The following is a 19,863-nucleotide window of genomic DNA, read 5'->3' on the forward strand; positions in this document are numbered from 1 at the left end:
TCCGGCGGCTGGGGCGTTGCCCCAGACCCCATTGTGCTCCGCTTCGCGGAGCATTCTTGGGACCGACGACTTTCGACTCGAGCGAAGCGAGAGGAGCCACGGGGTCTGGGGCGGAGCCCCAGCCGCCGGAGGCAGAGCTCTCTCCCCACCGCAGGTTCAAACATGTTTAATTCCCCGTTAATTAACGGAATGCAGCTAGCAGACAGTCCGTAGAGAGACCGGTTCATGAGAGAGTAAAAGCATGGAGATACGAGATTAACCGGAGATAGAGGGGGGAGGTGCGGCACGCCAGAGGACGTGGAGCAGAAGCAGAATCAGGACTAGCCAGACAGGCTAACCAGGCGGCCGCGAGAGGGAGGACATTTTTTGGCAGGCAGTCAGGCAGATTAGTTCATTCCATGCAGCCGGTAATTGAACTAGGATCAGCCTAATTTAACCAATTCAGTAGGACCTAGCCGACAGCCGCCAATCCAATTAATTTCATTATCAGACGATTTACGGCGCCACATTCCACACCATGCCCGATCGGTCGGCGCCATCATGTGACTGGCGCGTCTGGGTGCCAGGAACCGTGTCCGGCATGCGTGTCTGAGGGTGAGGCGGGACCGTCTTGGATGTGAGTGTGCCTCAAAACCGACTGTTCCTAACCCCGGAATTCCCATTCGATATTTGTTGCTAGTACTTCTCACTATCAGGATCTTTTATCTTGCTTCACCACTTTTCACGCATTTTCGCTCCCAAAACGACTCGAATCCGACCTGTCATTTCCCCCCTTTTTCTCCTGTCGCACATCTCAAACACCCCTGTCCTGCCTCAAATCAACTGAACTACCGCTCCTGGTCACGTCTACGTACGTTTTTTATTCATGCCTCCGGCGGCTGGGGCTTCGCCCCAGACCCCGTGGCTCCTCTCGCTTCGCTCGAGTCGGGCATGTGCGGTCCCTAGCTATGCTTGGTTTCGTTTGGCTGGGTCTATGGAGTTCCAGTTTGGCGTACTGGGCTCCTGGATTGATCCAAATGGCACGAAATGGATGCCTGGACGGCCAGAGGTGCTGGTTTCTGATGCCAACAGGTCCATCCAAACCGCACGAGAACCCCCCACTCGCTCGCGAAGCGAGCACAACGGGGTCTGGGGCAGCGCCCCAGCCGCCGGAGGCATCAACCCACCTCCATTTAACCCTCACTAACCCTTGTAGACACGTCGTTTCGAACATGTCGCCTGTGTCGGCAGCAGAGGCTGCGGCAGCGGCAGCAGCGACCGCCGCGGCAGCTGGATCTGTTAGCGTGGCTACGGACTCTAATGGTGCTGGTCGCTATCGTCACTCGGATATGGGCAAGTTGGGCCACGGTCACGGATTTCGTGGCACTAGTCAGGGCCAGAATCACATCATGCTTCCTAACACCAATACTACCAGTGGTAATAGTAATAATGGTAGTGGTGGTAATGGAGCTGACAGTAGTGGGAATGGATCAACTGGACTCGTTGATGGTCCGGCGCCTGTAAAGTACGGGAATTCAGCTCCACTGCCTACTCTTAACTCGAATCTTCTCAAATCGCTTACTTCAGTCCATCTTCCACCTCCCCCTTCCAGCTCGCGACACGGTTTGCATCTTCAATCTCAACACAATAACACCGGTAATAGTAATAATTCTAACAGTATTCACAATTCGCGTCTTATGACCCCGTATCAAGGCAAGAACGATCACATGGTTCTTCAGGACGTTACAGGCATGGCTCTTAATACACCACCACAATCTCAGAATAGAGCAGCTGGCTCTGCCAATAATGCCAATAGTTTCATGGCCAACACTCCTCTTGGAAATAGAAAGGGTACTAGTAATGAAAATACCAGCAATAACGGAAATAATAATGGCGGTGCCAATGGCGGTCTTAGGCCCAGGTCTGGCTCGTTTGGTTACATGTCAGGAAGTCATGCTACTCATGGACGTAATGGCAGTGATAAAGAGAATATCAGCGTGTTTGCCAGTCATATGATGTCACCAGCTGCTTCTTCGCCTTTGTACGAAAGAAAATTCGACTCCTCCAACACTAATGGTTCTTTAAATTATCGTAATGCCTTCAATCCCAAACCTTCTCCATCGTCAGCATCATTAGGACAGTTTAATGAACTGCCTCCGCCACCACCTAATCTCGATCGAACAGCGCTAGGTCCCTCGGTGAAGAAACACTCGTCTCATAATATATCAGGTTCACCTGTCTACCAAACATCTTCCACTTCGTATGATTATTCGCATGCCATCACCACTGCTACAGCCAACTCGGCTATTCCTAGTCTGTCGGATGAACCATTTGTAATTCCCGAACCCAAAGATATGCCTCCAATTATTGACGACGGCACTAAACCTCCGTATTCATATGCCACTTTAATCGGGATGGCCATTCTACGTGCTCATGACCGCAAACTCACGCTTTCTCAGATCTACAAGTGGATCATTGACACTTTTCAGTACTATAAAAACGCCAAAGGTGGCTGGCAGAACTCGATTCGTCATAATCTCAGTTTAAACAAAGCATTCGAAAAGCAAGAACGTCCTGCTTCTGACCCTGGAAAGGGTAATTACTGGACGGTCGTACCAGGATGTGAAGCTCAGTTCATCAAAGGCAAAATAAACACCAAACGAAGCCATACACATATTGGCGTAATGACCAGCTCTCTCATGCTGGGTGATGTAGTCATGCCTTCAGGATCGTTTTCTGGAGATATGTTGGGTTCATTCAACGGGGTTTACGGTGATACTAGACTCCGAGCATTACCCATGACAACTAGTTCCAGCCATGGCAGTGGCATCAGTATCAGCAAGACCACCAGCAGTTCCACCGTCATCTCCAGCAGTGTTAAAGACGGTAACGGCAACGGCAGTGATAGTAAACTGCCACTTGTAACCATGTCGACTATTTCTGGTGGACAAAATAGGAACAGTTCTTTGCCACTTGCTTTATCCAGTTACACCCACACTATGGATACATTGACAGCGGGTCGACTTCCTGATACTGTTGTTGAACCACTTTCTGTGAAGAACGGATCTAAAGTTCCAGGTATTAAGACACGGGAAAGTAGCAGCACTGATGTAGAGCCAGATTCGGACGACGAAGATAACCAAAGCCTTAGCGGCGGCGATCGTAAAGGCGACCATGATGACATTGATGACCGAACAGACGTTGACAGCGTCGAAGCTGATCGCAATAGCGACGATGATGATGATGATATCAACGAAGACAACAATAATGACTCTAATTACACAGTAGTGCGCTCTACTCACTCTAGAACAGCTTCAGCTAGTACCTCGACAGCCACTTCTATGAGTGAAAGCGGTCTGACTGAAAGTGCTACTACTGCTACCTCACTTAGCGCTATGTCGTCAAGTTCAGGATCAACCTCGAGACCATCTCCTCAACGATCGATTTTCAGCCCTGAGAACATTCGCCTCAAAATAACTGCTTCTGGACGGTCAGAAATCGGGTTCGATGTGAACCCTGGTGCCATTCCATCGCCATTAAAACGTTCCAGCACAGTCATTGGCTTACAGCATTTCTCAAGCACCAATGTCTATGCCGAATCACCTGTTCGCAAGAGACGCATCAGTGGGCTGTATTTCGACCATGATGAGTCTCTCGACTCTAACAGTTCCAGTGCAAATTCTAGTAGTGGAAATCCTGTCAAAAAGAGAAAGCTGGGTTTGCTTGACCACGACGATATTCCTCTACTAGCAGCCCCATCTGGTCCATGGTTGCCATATAAGAGCTCTCCTGATGACAATCAATTGGCTCATCTTCATAATCACACATTAGTAAGCGCTTCGCCGAATGGCGGTCATCTTTTTCAGCAACAGTTGCTGCAAGCAGCTTCTGTAGGAGGCAACAACACTTCTATCTCTGGCAACGGTCCCGGCATGTCCAAAGTACCCATAACACCATTGCGAAGCAAGTCTGTAGCACTTGGTGATTTAAAGTCGTCGACATTGCTGCCACCACCTTCACCCAATCATAGCTCATTCTCGCCATCGTCGAACGCGATTCTCGGTGCATCGGGGTCTGGATCTGCCACTCGCCGTGCTCTTTTCAAGACATTTGCATCGCCCTCAAGAACGTTTGAAGACCTCATGGCATCTCCCAGCGGGTTCAGTCTGAGGTACCACAACCCGCCATTCTTTGACGATGACGACGTCATCTCGCGAGCTTGTTTCGGGTCCCCTGACAAGCGCGAGGCCAAACGAAGACAGTACTACGAACACTCTGGCGTCACTGGATTCTCCATAGACTCTCTAGAGAGCGTTACCGACGTCTTCGGTGTGGACATTTGTCAAGTAGTGCGACGAGCTGTAGAAGCCAACGACTCAAAAGACAACGAGCAACTGTTCGACCATGATGACGACGAAACCGTCAAAATGAGCTCTTCGTCGTCTGGCTCCTTCTCGCCCAAACGGACTCCACTACGCCGCCGTGAGACGGCTCCCTCCGAGTTTCTGACTTTTGACTCTCCCATCAAGACTGAGACCTCCTTCTCCCCCAAATACTCCGGCCGCTAGCCCTGGACCCTGCTTCCTATTATTTATTCCATTTTTCAGCTTTTAATTTTTTCTCATTTGATGTTTTACTAGGTATAATGATTTGTATGTTCTTTTTCGGTTAATGTGATATCTCTATTTCAACTCTTCTGGCTCCCTTTTGCCTCCGGCGGCTGGGGCTTCGCCCCAGACCCCACTGCTCCTCTCGCTCCGCTCGAGTCGTTGCCGACCCCAAGTGGCCTCCTGCAAAGCAGGAGCTACGGGGTCTGGGCAGAGCCCCAGCCGCTGGAGGCAGGCCCAGATACCAAGTACAAATAAATAAATAAATAAAAGTAGTACACTTCAGTCAGTGCTGGCGCAACCTCGACAGCCACAGGTGATGCATTCGACGGGTTTATCGTCTTTGAGCTGTGCTCTGGGGACTCGACAGATACACGTGGACCCGTGGGTGTTTTCTTTAGTTTGGATACACCGGATACAGCACAGGTTCTCGTAGCCTTGTTTCTTCCATTTGGCAATGAGGTTGGCATCTGCGTATCTGTTTTTCAGTAGCCACTGGTACAGGTCAGACGAGATGGCCTCCTTTTTGTAATACAGGTCATAAACATACCGACTTCGTTGGTGATGGATCTGGAAGACCTCGTGGAGAGCCTCGTTTCTCGATTTGCCATGTGGAGATTTTGTTTCAGCTAGATATCAGGTTAGAACATGTACTTATGGTGCAAAGGTAATAGATCCACCAGCTGTGAGACAATCCTGATGATTGTCACCGAGCAACAGTTGGATGACCCCATCTTGGCATGGTCAGAGGAGCTTTTTTACTAGTTTCGAAAGCAAGCAGACCTGATTAAAACGAGGCAAGACGGGCTAGAGTTTCTACCAGTCACGACAATATTTCACCACTTACCATCTTTGAGCCTGTTTTCGTACTCGTTCAGAGTATCTTCAATATCCTTAAACCCCTCAGGGGCCCGTTTCATACGATTCGTCTTGATTTTGGGCATTGAATCGATGCTGTCTAGTAACTGAACTCGATGCTGTGAAATATTTCAGTGATGTGATTCGAAATGATGATCTGCATTTCACGGTTTAAAATGTGCGACATTTCGACAGTTACGTAAGATCAGCTACGTCCATATAACTTAACGAGTATGACACTTTTTTGAACAGAACAAGCCACTCAGTTAATGAAAATGGCTGATCGAATGATAGCTGAATTTAATAGCAGAAATAATAATAATTATAGTATTTAGGGTCTGATAAAACGCTGTAACTGTACATCACGTAACCTTAAGGTGTTTGAAACCGGCTGATCTGTTAGAGTCTCCATCATTGCAAGAGAGCAGGGATCGCAGACACAAGGACTCGAGCGCAGTGAGAGGAGAAACCGGGGTCTGGGGCGGAGCCCCAGCCGCCGGAGGCCGCACCACCCGTCAAAGAAGAAATCATGTCACAAAACCCTTCAATTTGGTATTGTCTGGTACGAGTTGGTCGAGTGGTGGCTACCTTTCAGCGGGTCTGATTTTGTATATAGCGAAGTACGATGGTCTATTATTCACAGGCTGGCTGTATGTGCTTCTCTTGGAGAAAATTTCAAGATGTTTATAGAAACGCCATAGGATCAATCATAACTTGTTCAAAGTAATTGATGCAAAACATTCCAGAACCCATCATTTATGTACCACAAGGGGAGCCTGAAGAGGGTCCAGTTATCAAATCATGAAAAATTAATGGTAAATCTTTTTTAAAGTCCTATACTATACATGATGAATAGAATTCAGAAAAAAAAAAATTACAAATCCCATCATTTACACATCACCAGGAGGACTACTCGTTTTTTACCTGATTACAGGCTGTTTACTTTGGTTACTTGAGTTCAGTATATTTGACACAAGTGGATTCCCCATTGAAATATCAAATGACCTATATTTCAACGAGTACACGGGAAAACGGTTCCGCTACCAAGTCTACACCTTAATATCGTTTAATGGGAAAAACTGGTACTAGTCATCTCTACCATAAGAGAACAATGTCTCAAGAAATTGCGGTACTTTGGCCAAAAAGGCCAATACTGTTTTAAGCCATTCTTGGAATCAAGGAGAACTTTGAGATTGAGCGTCGCAGAAGCGTCACCCAAGATCTGACGATAATTTTCAGTACCGGGCACTCACATAATAAAGATGTTTAACATCTTTTTCCTCTCCACATGCATATTGATGGGGTCAGTAGTTGACTTTAAGCTTCTTGAAGAGCATTCCAAACGCTCCTTTGGCTGTTCGTAGCTGCACCAGTTTACTGAGTTCATTTTTGAGCATTCATTTCAGAAATATCTTAAAGGGTTTTCGTGTTCTGCATTATATAACCTTGGGAGAGTATATGACCAGTAAAGCTCTCCTTTTGCAGACGTCTGGTATTTTGATTTCCATATTGTGTGATGATGTTTTTGATAAATCTATTGCTTTAGTTCACTCTTGACCTTCCAGGCTATACTTTCACTTTCCTTGTCCGTTTCAATTAATGGTATATAAATAATTCAATTTGAAGCTCAATTCAGAGTCAAAACTTAGAGACAAGCCAGGAAAACTAAATCAGCAAAAAAAAGAAGGCTCCTTCTAGGGGGGTCGAACCCCTGACATTTCGGTTTCATGATTACAAGTGTAATCCAGATAAAAGCCGAACGCTCTACCAACTGAGCTAAGAAGGAAGCTCTTGGCGTGTGGCTCTCACTTTGCCAGTAGGCCTAGACCATGATAAATGTCGTTTGTCAACGAAAAAGAAGTGGAAATTCAGCTCATCATGAGAATCAGTCCACTAAGATTAGAGAATTGGCACCAAAAACAAAATTTTACGCCTTATGCACAAATATCATGTGACTCTTTGGAGTAGACCCAAATACATCTGTGAAACAAATTTTTCACGAGCATCCTTCTTAGCTCAGTTGGTAGAGCGTTCGGCTTTTATGCGGACTACTAAGTAGTCATGAAACCGAAATGTCAGGGGTTCGACCCCCCTAGAAGGAGCTTCCTTTTTAATTTTTGTTTCCTTTAGAAATGTCAGGCGAAATTTGAGTTGTGGTTTTACGGTAACTATAGAACAAAGGGCAGCGTTTTAATTCAAACTCCTGATGAGTCAAACAACTCTGAGTAGAGGGAGCAAATTTTAATAAATAATTAGATTTCAGTACAGACTTTAATATAGAGTTGTGTGCAGTGTTCTTTATACAAAAAATAAAACCACAAAAATGCTAAGAAAAACTATTTAAACAGCAGTTTCAGGGAGAGCCTCCTTGTGCTCTTGCTCACCCTCGACCTTGTCAGCAAAGGTAGGAGCACGACCACCGTTAACAGCCTTGATGTCGCTAACAGAAGGTAATCTTGGTTGCCAGTTGGCAGTTCTCCAAGCAGGAATGTTCTCAGCCCAAATTTGGTCAATCTCCTCAAGGGACTTGCCCTTAGTCTCAGGGAACAAGAAGAAAACGTGGATGATCATAGCAACACAGAAGACACCGAAAATGATGTAGGTCTTCCAGGTGATGTTGGTGAAAGCACTGGGAACAAACAAGGCCAAAGCGAAGTTAAAGATCCAGTTGAAAGAAGCACAGATACCGTTGGCAAGAGCTCGTTGTCTAAGAGGGAAGATTTCAGAGCAGTAAATCCAGATACCAGGACCCCAGGTAGGAGCGAAAGAACTAACGAAAAGATAAGAACAAGCAATGACAGCCTTGGAAGCAGCCGATCTGTCTTTAGGAATCAAAATTCTGATGTTGGTGTTACCATCAACACTGTCGACGGGGTTACTGTAAACAGCCAACAAACCAGAAATAGCAAACAACCAGGTCATCATGAGAACACCACCAATGAGCAACAAAGGACGACGACCCCAGCTGTCAATGAAGAGAAGAGCAGGAACAGTCATGACCATGTTAAGAACGTATTGGATGGAAGAAGAAACAAGGTTGACGTTACCAGTGTAACCAGCCATTTCGAAGATGTTAACAACGTAGTACATAGCGACATTGACACCAGTCATTTGTTGCCAGATTTGAGCCCAAATACCGACCATAGTACGGTTCAAAGAATCCTTCTTGAAAAGATCCAAAATGGTAGTGGCCTGAGATTCACGGTCAATTCTGATAACCTCCTTGATCTCCTCAACCTCGATAAGAACATCAGAGTCATTGACATCACCGTGAGCTTGAGTAGCAGCAATGATCTCAATAGCTTCTTCCCATCTGTCCTTACTGGCCAACCAACGAGGAGACTCAGGCAAACACAAGGTACCAATGAACAACAAGAAACCAGGGACGATTTGAATACCCCAAGCAGTTCTGAAAGAAGCCTTTCCAGAAATGAAAGAACAACCATAACCAATGTAGAACATGATCATGATACCCCAGGTGACAGCCCATTGGAAGAGACCAACAAGACGACCACGGATGTTCTTAGGAGCGAGCTCGGCAACATAGACAGGAACTTGGGACGAGGCCAAACCAATAGCGAAACCAGCAACAACTCTACCAACGATTAGTTGGGCCTTGTTACCAGAAGGGCTGTGACCACCAGAAGAACATTGAATGGCAGCACCAACCATCCAGATGACAGACGAAAGGGTAATAGTGGGACGTCTACCATACTTATCAGAAAGGACACCAGAGATGATGGAACCAATAAAGGAACCACCAGACATGGCAGCAGTGATACCACCTTGGGTAATAGAATTAGGGAAACCAAAAGCTTTACGATATTCATCTTGACTGACGAAGGCAGACACCGATGAGATATCGAAACCAAAAAGCATACCACCAATGGTAGCGATCAAGGCCACCACATAAGGATTTGTGATTCGAATGAAAGCCATTTTTATTTTAATTTTTTTTTTCTAATACAAGATAAAAAAAGCTTCTTGAAAAGAAGAAGAGAAACAAGTCCGACATGGGCAGGAAACAGTGGTGATTTATATAGAAATTAGATCCTCTCACAAATAAGAGAGGGGTATGGAAAAAAAATATGACCAGAAAAAGGAAACCCAATTTCTGGGGGTATTTGGGGCACCGGGGGAGATGCATATGCAGGAAAAACAAATGTTAGAGAAAAAGAAGAAAAAAAGCAAACGGCGGGGGATTAAAGCAGAAAAAGAAATATGGCAAATGATACATCTGAAACAAGAAATGAGCAACGGGAAAACTGTGGAAAAAAACAATTTTCTCGGTTTGCTCTTCAACTAGTTAACCGGAGAAAGGGGGTACAGATAGAGTGTAGTACGTGTAAAAGTATCTCCCCACTAGTTCTAGAGTTTCTAGACAGTAGGACTTTTGGAGCTCTACGGGATTAGTGAGTCTAATAAAAAGCAAGTGGTAAAAATGGCAGCGGAGAAAGGGTTATTCTGGGGATAACCTGTTAGTTCAACAGCAGGTCGCTAAAGTAGTACTTTCGGAAAGAACAGGAGACAATCATCGGCAAATATTATGAACATGACATATCCCCAGTCAAGGAACGGATCAGTTGAGACCCGGACTGCGAAGCGGGAATACGCGGGGGGGGGAGAACTGAACGACCACCGACTGCAGACTCAGGTGGTGTAAATAATCGGTCACGACAGCCATCAAGTCTGATCAGGTGGTGATACCAACTAACAGTTTGGAGATAATTAATACCAAACTGTTGTAGCTGCCCGACATGCGTTACGTCAGACGAAGCAGCCCGTTCCTTGCGGTGATGCAATAGGAAAACACTACAGCACCAGGACCGGCCGGGACTAGGACCGTCAGGGGGGTGGCCATACTGCCTCCGGCGGCTGGGGCTCTGCCCCAGACCCCGCTGCTCCTCTCGCTACGCTCGAGTCGTTTACGTCGACCATCCTGGCAGTCTCCTGCGAGGCAGGAGCTACGGGGTCTGGGGCAGAGCCCCAGCCGCCGGAGGCAGGCTGTCCCCCCGAGGTGAACCAGAAAAGTTTATATGGACCAGCCAGGCTCGGCTTGCATGTGATGCCGATTTGTAAGTGTGTAATTATTCGAGCTGGTGGGGTTTTACTTAGAAGCAGAGATTGAATCGAAGATAGAGTTCAGTAATTTAGCTGGATAGGCCAGGCGGCAGCTAGCTTCGTGTATTATGTCAGAGAACTTTGGGGAGTGGGGATTGATTGACCCCTTCGGTTTAGCAGGCCCCTCGAACCATGTTGTGAGCTAACAAGGCCGGTTAGCTCCCCCAACTGGAGCTCGGATTAGGCCTTCTGAAAGTCGCTTAAGCACCGCAGCTACGCCAGATTCGTTACAGCAGAACCAAATCCCGCTAATTTCATGGCAACTTAGGGCTTAGTTTGACCCTTTTGACCCCCAGCAGCAATAGAACCAGCAGCACAGAAGCACAGAAGCTCACAAGCATCAGCAACTCCGGCATTTAGACCGACAGTAGCAGCAGCATCAGCAGCAGAACTAGCACTGGCAGCTAGCAGCTAACAGCACCAGAAGGGTCCTGAGACCGAATTAGCATCGGCGGACGGAGTTAGCCAGGTATACACAGTTAGAATAATATCGTTTACAAGCTTGCTGACTCTGATAGAGTTAATAATTAAAGTAGATCATAGCCAACCGAAACGACATTAAATTAGTTGGTCGGCGAATAAATAAGTGGGGCACGGCAAGGCGACCGGACCCCCTGAGCAACACGGTCAGAGGCAGCATTTGTAGCATGACATTTAACAGCAGCCAGTGATATGCCAAGCAGAACTATTAAACGAGCACGATCTGGGTCGGTCCATGTCAGGTGCTGGCGAAATCTGCTGTTTTTTCGGCTTGCTCTGCTAGTTGCCGTTAGCGGGCCCCCTGTCCCCCTCTTCGTGCAGTGCAGCATGCGCTCATCTCTCTGTGCAGACCTGGATTTATCCGAATGTAGTCCAACCTAGTTGCCTGATCGCCTTTGCTTTTACTCAAGAGACTTACAAATCTAGATGACGATGCTCATCCTGTAACAGTAGTGAACAAAAAGCAATTCTGGAGAATTTCAGTGCTTAAAAATGGCAATCGATAGACTTCCCAAACCGGAAATACACCGATTGATGGACTTGAGTTACATAAGAGTGGTCGGCTTGACGATTACTATTCACAGAGACAAGCGATCAAGCCCAAAAAAAAGGCGGGGGTTTTCAGGGGAACTGACTGGACTCGTCGCTGAAACAGAGTCTCCTGCGAAGCAGGAGCTACGGGGTCTGGGGCGGAGCCCCAGCCGCCGGAGGCAGTCCGTCTCCGAGTGTGTTTTGCCTCCGGCGGCTGGGGCTCCGCCCCAGACCCCGTAGCTCCTGCTTCGCAGGAGAGTTAGTGGGATGGAGGAGCAGTTGGGATCGGTAGGGCCCAGACTGCTGGGGTACCCCGCTCTCCCCCGCCAACTGACGCGGCCGGGCCAAGCCAAGCCAAGCCATGGCAATTTAAGATTTTAAAATCAAAATTCTGCCCGACAGAGGTGGCTGCTGGTGTCGGCAGTCACCCTCTAGAACGGGAGGGGCCTGCCAACCATCCAAAAAAACCGTTGCAATGGTTTGAAGTTTGAGGCTGGAAGATGGGTTGAGTGATGTGTGAAAAAGCAATAACAAAACAAAAGCTACCGTGAATTAAGAGTTAGGAACTAAGATCTGAATAACAAAGACTAGCGCCAAAACGGTAGGGCCATTGTTCGCGACATCGTCCGCGATCAGCTGGTTTCAGCGGGCCGAGAAAGAAGCCAATGTCCTAGGACGCCGAACCCAACACTGAAACATGGGATGACATATCAAATATAGCCATAGCATATGTGGTGATACAAGTATACAATTATAGGGTTATAGGATTACAGTGGGGGGTTAGAACGTATCTCCATTTGTAGAGGTCGTTCGATTGAGCGTCAGACAGAGTCAGTTTTCAGTAACTGGGGTGTCCGTCAACTTTAAAATAAATATATACTCAAACACGATTATGATCTCGGCGCCGTGTTGAATCATTACTTGATTCACCCTGGCCCCGAGGGGAGCAAAGTGGGGGTAGCCTCCTGAACGCTCTTGGCAACCGTCTGTAAAGACGACCATCCCTCCCCCTCATGCCGACTCGAGCGTAGCGAGAGGAGCAGCGGGGTCTGGGGTGGAGCCCCAGCCGCCGGAAGCATCATCCCACCCCCGAAATGTCAAACCACCCTTCAGAGACCAGCTCCCCACATCACTCCACATGTCGAGCGATGCTACCCCTGGAGAGTTTGGGGTTAAAGTTTCGTGCTTCTAGTAGTTTAACGGGCAGAAGCAGGAATAGTGGTGGAATTCTCCGAACTGTCCGGAACAACTGGGGGGCGCTTGCCCTATATTCAAGCTTATTCACCACCACGTCATAAATAGCAGCAGCACCTGAATAGCAGCAACTGATTCTCTCTCTACCGGCAACAGCTGACAACCCAATTTTCGGCAATGCCATTAATAGCACGGGATATCCACCTCCAAAATAAGATCAAACACCGGTGGCCCCGACATGAATCAAGCGACGGGTACACTACGTAATGTCATCGCATCGAAGGCACAGATATTCATGACACCCCGTTTCCGGCCTCCAGCATCAAGCCTGTGGTCTAAACCGTAAACCACACATGCCACTATCCCTTTCGGCGTACCTGCGGCTCCACCTGACCGACACACCCCACCTCCCCACTGGCGGAGCGGCAATTAAAGTACCGACCCTGACTGGGGAAAGAGGTATGCCTCCGGCGGCTGGGGCGCTGCCCCAGACCCTGTTGTGCTCGCTTCGCGAGCTTTCGTGGGGACCCCCAAGCAACGACTCGAGCGCAGTGAGAGGAGCAGCGGGGTCTGGGGCGGAGCCCCAGCCGCCGGAGGCACAAGCGAGCCCAGAAAAAGCGAGTCCTTAATGGCCAGATCGCGCCAGGGCCAGCGGGCTTAAGTGCAGCAACCGAAAGAGCAGCAAACAAGATTGGGTTCCTAAGCTGTTTGTAGAAGTGGTCTGGAGATGCATGGTATTTCAGCAGTTTTCGGAGAAATATGCACATGGTCGCGCTTGCACGTCACTAACGAGCATAGGAAAAAGAAACAACAGGATTTTTTTATTCAACAGGTGCTAATGCACCGGCGCCCGACATATGAAACAGCAGGGGAAGTGGCATGGTTGTCGGGTTTTGGTAGTTGCCACGGATCATTTTCGTGTTGCAGCTGGCCACCGGATCAATAAGTATGTGCCGGTGAGACATGGCGGGTGCATTGCGGAACAATTTATAATCCGGAGAAATATATGTGGCCAGTTTTTTTTCACTGCATGTCGAATTTAGCGGGGCAGGTCCCCGACAACTGCCCACCCAAATGTACTCCGACCAAGACTTGGCAAAACACCCCTGTTTTGTTTTTATTTCTGGTTGCTGTTTCGCGGTGACCCAACTGCTGCACTTGCCCCAGTCCAGAACAATGTGGAGAATTTTGGGGCAGCCAAGAACAAAATTTTAATTCACAACAGGCTTCTGGAAGCGAGCACTGCCGGGCTTGGACATCCGAGTTTAGGTACCAGAAGCAACAGCGGGGGCCTCTGTAGGGGGTACTACTCCGCATGGACCCCAGAATAGGGTGCCATCCTCCTCCCCCACCACGCCAGATTAGAAGAGCCACGGGTAAATTCCCGGATTAATCAGTCCAAACGCACGCAAGTTTCCCCGACGTCTGAATTCATCCGTGCATCTGCACTCCAACCTTGCGTCTAATTTTCCGGAGCCTCCTTTTTCCGCCGATCTTTTCTCCGCGACCTGCCTCTTACGGCCCTACTTTTTCCCGTGTGGAGACGCCTGCCTCCGGGGGCTGGGGCGCTGCCCCAGACCCCGCTGCTCCTCTCGCTACGCTCGAGTCGTTGCTAGGGGGACCCCCCAGTAGCTCGCGAAGCGAGCACAACAGGGTCTGGGGCAGCGCCCCAGCCGCTGGAGGCACGTCCCCTACCGCCAGCACGGAACAATTATTAAATCATAAATACAGGAAGCGCTTAAATGGCGGTTGCACCAGTGTACCCGCTGGACGGGGAGTGTTCGTACAGGTCGGGATGCATTAATTTCTCCGGGTGTTCTCCCGTGTACTCCCCTACTGACGGTCTGCGAGGGACGAACGAGGCAGATCGCCAGGCAGGCACTTTGTCGGCCCAGATTTGGTCGATTTCTTCCAGTGTTTTTCCTTTTGTTTCAGGAAACATCAGGAAAACATGGATGATCATGACGGCACAGAAAACGCCAAATATGATGTAAGTCTTCCAGGTTATATTGGTAAATGCACTCGGCACGAACAGAGCCAGCGCGAAGTTGAAGATCCAGTTAAATGATGCGCAAATACCGTTTGCAAGGGCTCGCTGCCGTAAAGGAAAGATCTCCGAACAGTAGATCCAGATCCCGGGGCCCCATGTCGGTGAAAAGCTGCATACAAACAGGTACGAACAGGCAATGACTGCCCGCGAAGCGGGTTTGTTCTTCTCCAAAATCATGATTCGGATATTCTTGTTACCAGCCACGTCAGGGACTGATATGCCGTAGACAGCTAATAGTCCGGCAATGGCAAAGAGCCAGATCATCATGAGAACGCCACCACTAAGAAGAAGGGGTCGACGTCCCCATTTGTCAATAAATAATAAAGCAGGAACCGTCATGACCATGTTGAGAACATACTGGATGGACGAGGAGATCAAGTTAAGATTGCCACTGTAACCGGCCATCTCAAAAATATACACCACATAATACATAGCGACGTTGATACCTGTCATTTGCTGCCAAATCTGACCCCAGATGCCGACCATGGTCCGGTTAATGGAATCTCGTTTGAACAGATCTGCAAACCTGACTGCTTGTGATTCCTTATCAATGCGTACTACCATTTTAATTTCTTCGAGTTCAATCAGCACGTCTGGATGGTCGAAGCTACCTTTTCCTTGCACTTCACAAATGATCTCAATAGCTTCCTCCCATTTGTCTTTATTAGCTAGCCAACGTGGTGATTCTGGAAGTATGAAAGTTCCTGCAAAAAGAAGCGCGCCAGGCACCACTTGTATAGCCCAGGCAGTCCTAAATGATGCTTTTCCTGCAATGAAAGAACAGCCAAATCCAATGTAGAACATTATCATAATCCCCCATGTGACTGACCATTGGAACAATCCAACCAGGCGGCCACGAATGGCTTTGGGTGATAACTCAGCAACATATACAGGCACTTGAGATGATGCTAAACCCACTGCGAATCCAGCAACAAACCTACCAACGATGAGCTGAGCTCTATTACCACCGACACTATGACCCCCCGATGTGCATTGAATTATAGCTCCCAGGACCCATACTAACGAAGCTACCTGAATGGTAGTTCGGCGACCTGTTTTATCGGAAATAGGTCCAGACACAATAGAGCCCACAAAAGAGCCACCTGCCATAGACGCCGTTATGGCGCCCTGGACAGTCGAGTTGGGAAACCCAAATGCATTTAAATATGGTTTCTGGCTGATGAATGCTGACACTGATGATATATCAAAGCCAAACAACATGCCACCAATGGTCGCGATGGATGCGACCACGTAGGGATTCGTGACTCGAAATGTCATTGGGCGAGACGAGCTATCTTACGATATCAGAATATCATGAGCGAGTAGATAGAATTGCACCGCTTCTTTCAGGTTATCTCACAAACTCACTGTAATCGATGCTCAAGCAAACCAATATACAACAAGCTTCTTCAAAGTATTTCAAACAAACCAGAGAAAAAATATCCTTGACCTTTTGTTTCGTTACGAAAATAATTTTAAGGCAGTAAACCGATTGTTATGTCTTTGCGACAAAAGTATATTTTGCTTAGCCTAAAATATTTAAAACCAAACGGCGGCAACAGTAATAGTACTATAGCAAAGCAGTCAGGCGGAACTATCCGAACCGTAGTAGCTGCTTTTGGAACCACATTGCCGTCTGGTGGCCGAGTATTATCACTATTGAACGCAGAGTCAACGCTCCTTCGAAGTTAAAAAGACAGGATCCAAAAGAGGTGCCAAGCAGATTGCACGACCCTCTGGGCAGAATTTTCGGACTTTGATCTGGAACCTAATCTTGGGACTCTGATACGTAAACGAGAGATCGACACTCTAAAATAAAAAGCGGGGTCGTTTCGTCCTTGTATGCATGATGCTCTCTCACTGATGCGAGTTACTACTATAGAGATTGCAAGTAAGGTGGGGAATGCAGTACAGCCATATTATGGGCGTATGTGACATGTCACATGGCCTTCTAAACTGCTATGGGCTATTAGGCGTTTCTTTGCTCTGTACTATATGATTATGGCACCTGCCTTAGCGCTAAGTCTATCTATATACAATTCATTGTTTCCACTGTATAAGTAATGATTGTCCGGTCCCCGAGCTATGTAGATTAAGCTATTTTCGAAGCGTTCTAGTTCTGAGCTTGTACTCCTGGACCTGCTTATATTTGTAAAGCCATCACCATTGATAGCATTGATATCTTTCAGTCAGTACACAAACCCAGTATTGTACTTGAGTCCACCCTAGGCCTGGGCTTAGTGATGTCGTCACGTTTAGAATATCCACTTATGACAAGACCCCACCGCGTTCCGCGATTAAAGATCTGGTAGTAGCTGCATTCATCTGCCCGAAAATCTAAAGGACAGTGGCTAGTTGGACATATAAAGGTAGATCATAAGATAAGTAAAAACAAGTAAACACAAATGTTATCTGAAACCTAGTTACAATACTTTAATATAGCGGCTGAAGCTCGTTGGATAAAGTAAGGAGGCGCTGCAGATGGGATTCGTCAGAAAGATGAAGCTCGTGTTGCTATGGCGTATTTAACAGGTCAGGCTAGATACAAGATAATAGGTTGTGTAGCTGTGGTTTAGCTGCAAGTAACCAAAATTTAGTATGCTCAAGACTAGGGAGTTTGTTCGAGTTGATAATATTATCTTCCGTAATGAGCTGCTGATCTCCACCTGCCGGATAAGATTATCTGATAGCTATGTTGATAAATAACATTACTCAAGCCATCCAGTTGCATCGGTTTACCTTTTCGTTTACATTTTTTGATTTATGAAACAGGATGGGCACTAAACATACTCCGCTGCATGTTATTGCCAGGTATAAAGGTGCTATATGGATCCGTACATCAACATTTAACCTTGTTTGTTCATAACAGGATATATAGTCAACTGTAATTGACCTATAAATTTTCGACACCACAAACTATCTTTAGCCTATTTTAATAATAACACCAACCCTGCTGTCTGATGGTTTTTGCAATGTTATCATATACGACCCCAGGTGAAAGATGCTTTTTTTATCTTGTATTAGACCCCAGGTGAGTTTATAATTTCAGAATTTAATTTTTATTTCCTGTATATCATGGATTCTAGAATTCTACACCGACTGTAAAATATACAAATAGACGCAATAAAAGTTCTCTTCTCTACTTCAAACTCAAAACACAGTGGGGCTAGTTCAAAGAGGATATTTACTTGATCAGAAATAGGAAAGGGGTTGAGGCTTGTGTGGGTTGGCGAGCGGACTGTGCTATGATGGCCCGTTTGCTGTTATTTATTTGGTTGTGGCAGCTCGATGTGAGATGTAAGGAGATGGTTTTGTGGTTTACACTCGGATTATATGCTGACTGGTGGGGGTTGGTTGGTTCACTGTGGATTTCCAGTGACGGTGTTGGAAGACTGGAATCTGATTTCAATTCTATGCGTGAAATCTAAACAGTAGCTTCCTCTTGTGTGCACATTGTTCACTTTCTTGGGTATCCAGTAGGTTTTAGACTGAACTCTTACTCAGGACATTATTTGTAACAATCAGGATTTTCGATTAATCTGGAGGATGACCACAGCCAAAATAATTGAATAATAGACGAAGAGAGTTGCATTAGAACAAGAGTAGAGTATATGAATCAAGGCTTGTATCACAATTTCTTACCAGAGGATCTTAAATAGATGTAGAGCGATAAGGCAGAATAGTGGATGATGGAGTTTGTGGTACTCGGGCAGCATCTTCGCGGCAATAATAAAGTCCTATACTATACATAATTATTTACACGTTAGCAGGAGGACTATTTTTCTCCATCGCGTTGTTGCGGGTTGGTATGTTGCCAATCCACGTAACAAGTGGGCTTCAGAGACACAAATGCCGAGAGAAAGGCGCAAAGACAGATGTACAGAGCAATGCGAAGGCAGAGATTGAACGGTCTGTTGGATTATGCGTTGGATTTAAAGGTTTGGTTTATTAGCATTTTTCATTCCATAAAATAAAATTAATAAAAGCCTGAATGATTGGAATCAGTGAGGCAAGACTAGAGCATTTCATGTTAAGGAGATCAAACGCAGTGCAGCTACAGAATATGGTAGGTGTTCGGGCAAGAGATTGTAGTCGATGGGGTGATTAGATAAGCATGTGGTATTTTGTCGGGAGATGGTGGAGTTCGGTCTGGTTTCTTTGCATCCATATAGCCTTCTTTGAATTCCTCAGTTAATTTCCGAATAAGTAGATTATAGTAAATAATACCATAAAAACTTTTCATCATTAACTTGAGAGGAGGTTAGCATAAACAAATCACAGCTTTTTTCAAAACCGGCTATTTGTCCAGGCAGGCCCCAAATCCATCCCGCTGTTGGCAATCCACGTAACAACTAGGCTTCAGACACAAATACAGTCAGAAAAGGCAGATGCATAGAGGCAAGGCGAAGAGCTCGAAGACAGGGATCGCAATAGCAGGTAGCGATTATGGTAGGTGTTCGGTGCAAGAGATAGTAGTTGATGGGGTGATTAGAGGAGCAAGTGGTATGTTGTCTGGGGAAGTTGGTGGAGTTCGAAGTGGTTTCTTGGTAGTTGAATAGGAAGTCAGGGGTATAGAAGAGCAATATAGCGCACGCAGATGAACAGTGGGGTAGGGTTCTTTTCAACAAATTCAGGTAGGATTTCACAGTGTTTTCAAAGTTGATTTGATGTTTGCATGAGTGTAGTTGATCGGATAGGGTTCGTGGAATAGTTAGGTTTAGATGAGATAGGAGTGTGTAACAGTGGATATAGGATAGGATATAGGATATATAGAGAGAGAATAGGTTGTGTATAGCAGTTGGGAGAATAGGGTTAGGACGACAAACGCTCTTAAACGTTCTTAACATTTTGCGAAGCAAAATGACGCTCTTATATAACAATATTTAGGCGAAGCCTAAATATTGTAAGTAGAAAATTTCTTTGAAATTTTCGCTCTAGTAGCGTTAACGCTCTTAAAACAAATTTTTGGCGAAGCCTAAAATTTGTAGTAGGGATGTAGAAGGTAACAGAAGGAATTTCAAAAGAAGAGTAACAATAAGGAAA

At 46.6% G+C, this 19,863-nt stretch overlaps 4 protein-coding genes and 2 non-coding genes across 6 annotated transcripts; 3 read left to right on the forward strand and 3 right to left on the reverse strand.

Annotated features, from left to right (window-relative positions):
* Positions 1-1,211: 1,211 nt before the first annotated feature.
* HCM1 (Hcm1p) lies at positions 1,212-4,547 on the forward strand (the record flags this gene model as incomplete). The annotated part of the gene is made up of 1 exon (XM_018882475.1): positions 1,212-4,547. One exon carries the CDS (start codon positions 1,212-1,214, stop codon positions 4,545-4,547), a length of 3,336 nt encoding a protein of 1,111 aa, XP_018736847.1.
* Positions 4,548-7,132: 2,585 nt separating this feature from the next.
* Positions 7,133-7,230, reverse strand: AWJ20_5342 (the record flags this gene model as incomplete). The annotated part of the gene is made up of 1 exon: positions 7,133-7,230. It is a non-coding gene; the product is annotated as a tRNA-Lys (tRNA).
* Positions 7,231-7,449: 219 nt separating this feature from the next.
* On the forward strand, positions 7,450-7,546 carry AWJ20_5343 (the record flags this gene model as incomplete). The annotated part of the gene is made up of 1 exon: positions 7,450-7,546. It is a non-coding gene; the product is annotated as a tRNA-Lys (tRNA).
* A 238-nt stretch (positions 7,547-7,784) lies between these two features.
* On the reverse strand, positions 7,785-9,383 carry SNF3 (Snf3p; the record flags this gene model as incomplete). Its single annotated transcript, XM_018882476.1, has 1 exon — positions 7,785-9,383. One exon carries the CDS (start codon positions 9,381-9,383, stop codon positions 7,785-7,787), a length of 1,599 nt encoding a protein of 532 aa, XP_018736848.1.
* On the forward strand, positions 7,879-9,053 carry AWJ20_5345 (uncharacterized protein; the record flags this gene model as incomplete). The annotated part of the gene is made up of 2 exons (XM_018882477.1): positions 7,879-7,934; positions 7,982-9,053. 2 exons carry the CDS (start codon positions 7,879-7,881, stop codon positions 9,051-9,053), a joined length of 1,128 nt encoding a protein of 375 aa, XP_018736849.1.
* A 5,125-nt stretch (positions 9,384-14,508) lies between the features above and the next one.
* SNF3 (Snf3p) lies at positions 14,509-16,098 on the reverse strand (the record flags this gene model as incomplete). The annotated part of the gene is made up of 1 exon (XM_018882478.1): positions 14,509-16,098. One exon carries the CDS (start codon positions 16,096-16,098, stop codon positions 14,509-14,511), a length of 1,590 nt encoding a protein of 529 aa, XP_018736850.1.
* Positions 16,099-19,863: the final 3,765 nt, after the last annotated feature.

The sequence above is a fragment of the Sugiyamaella lignohabitans genome, chromosome D (assembly GCF_001640025.1).
Source record: "Sugiyamaella lignohabitans strain CBS 10342 chromosome D, complete sequence".
Taxonomy (NCBI): domain Eukaryota; kingdom Fungi; phylum Ascomycota; class Dipodascomycetes; order Dipodascales; family Trichomonascaceae; genus Sugiyamaella; species Sugiyamaella lignohabitans.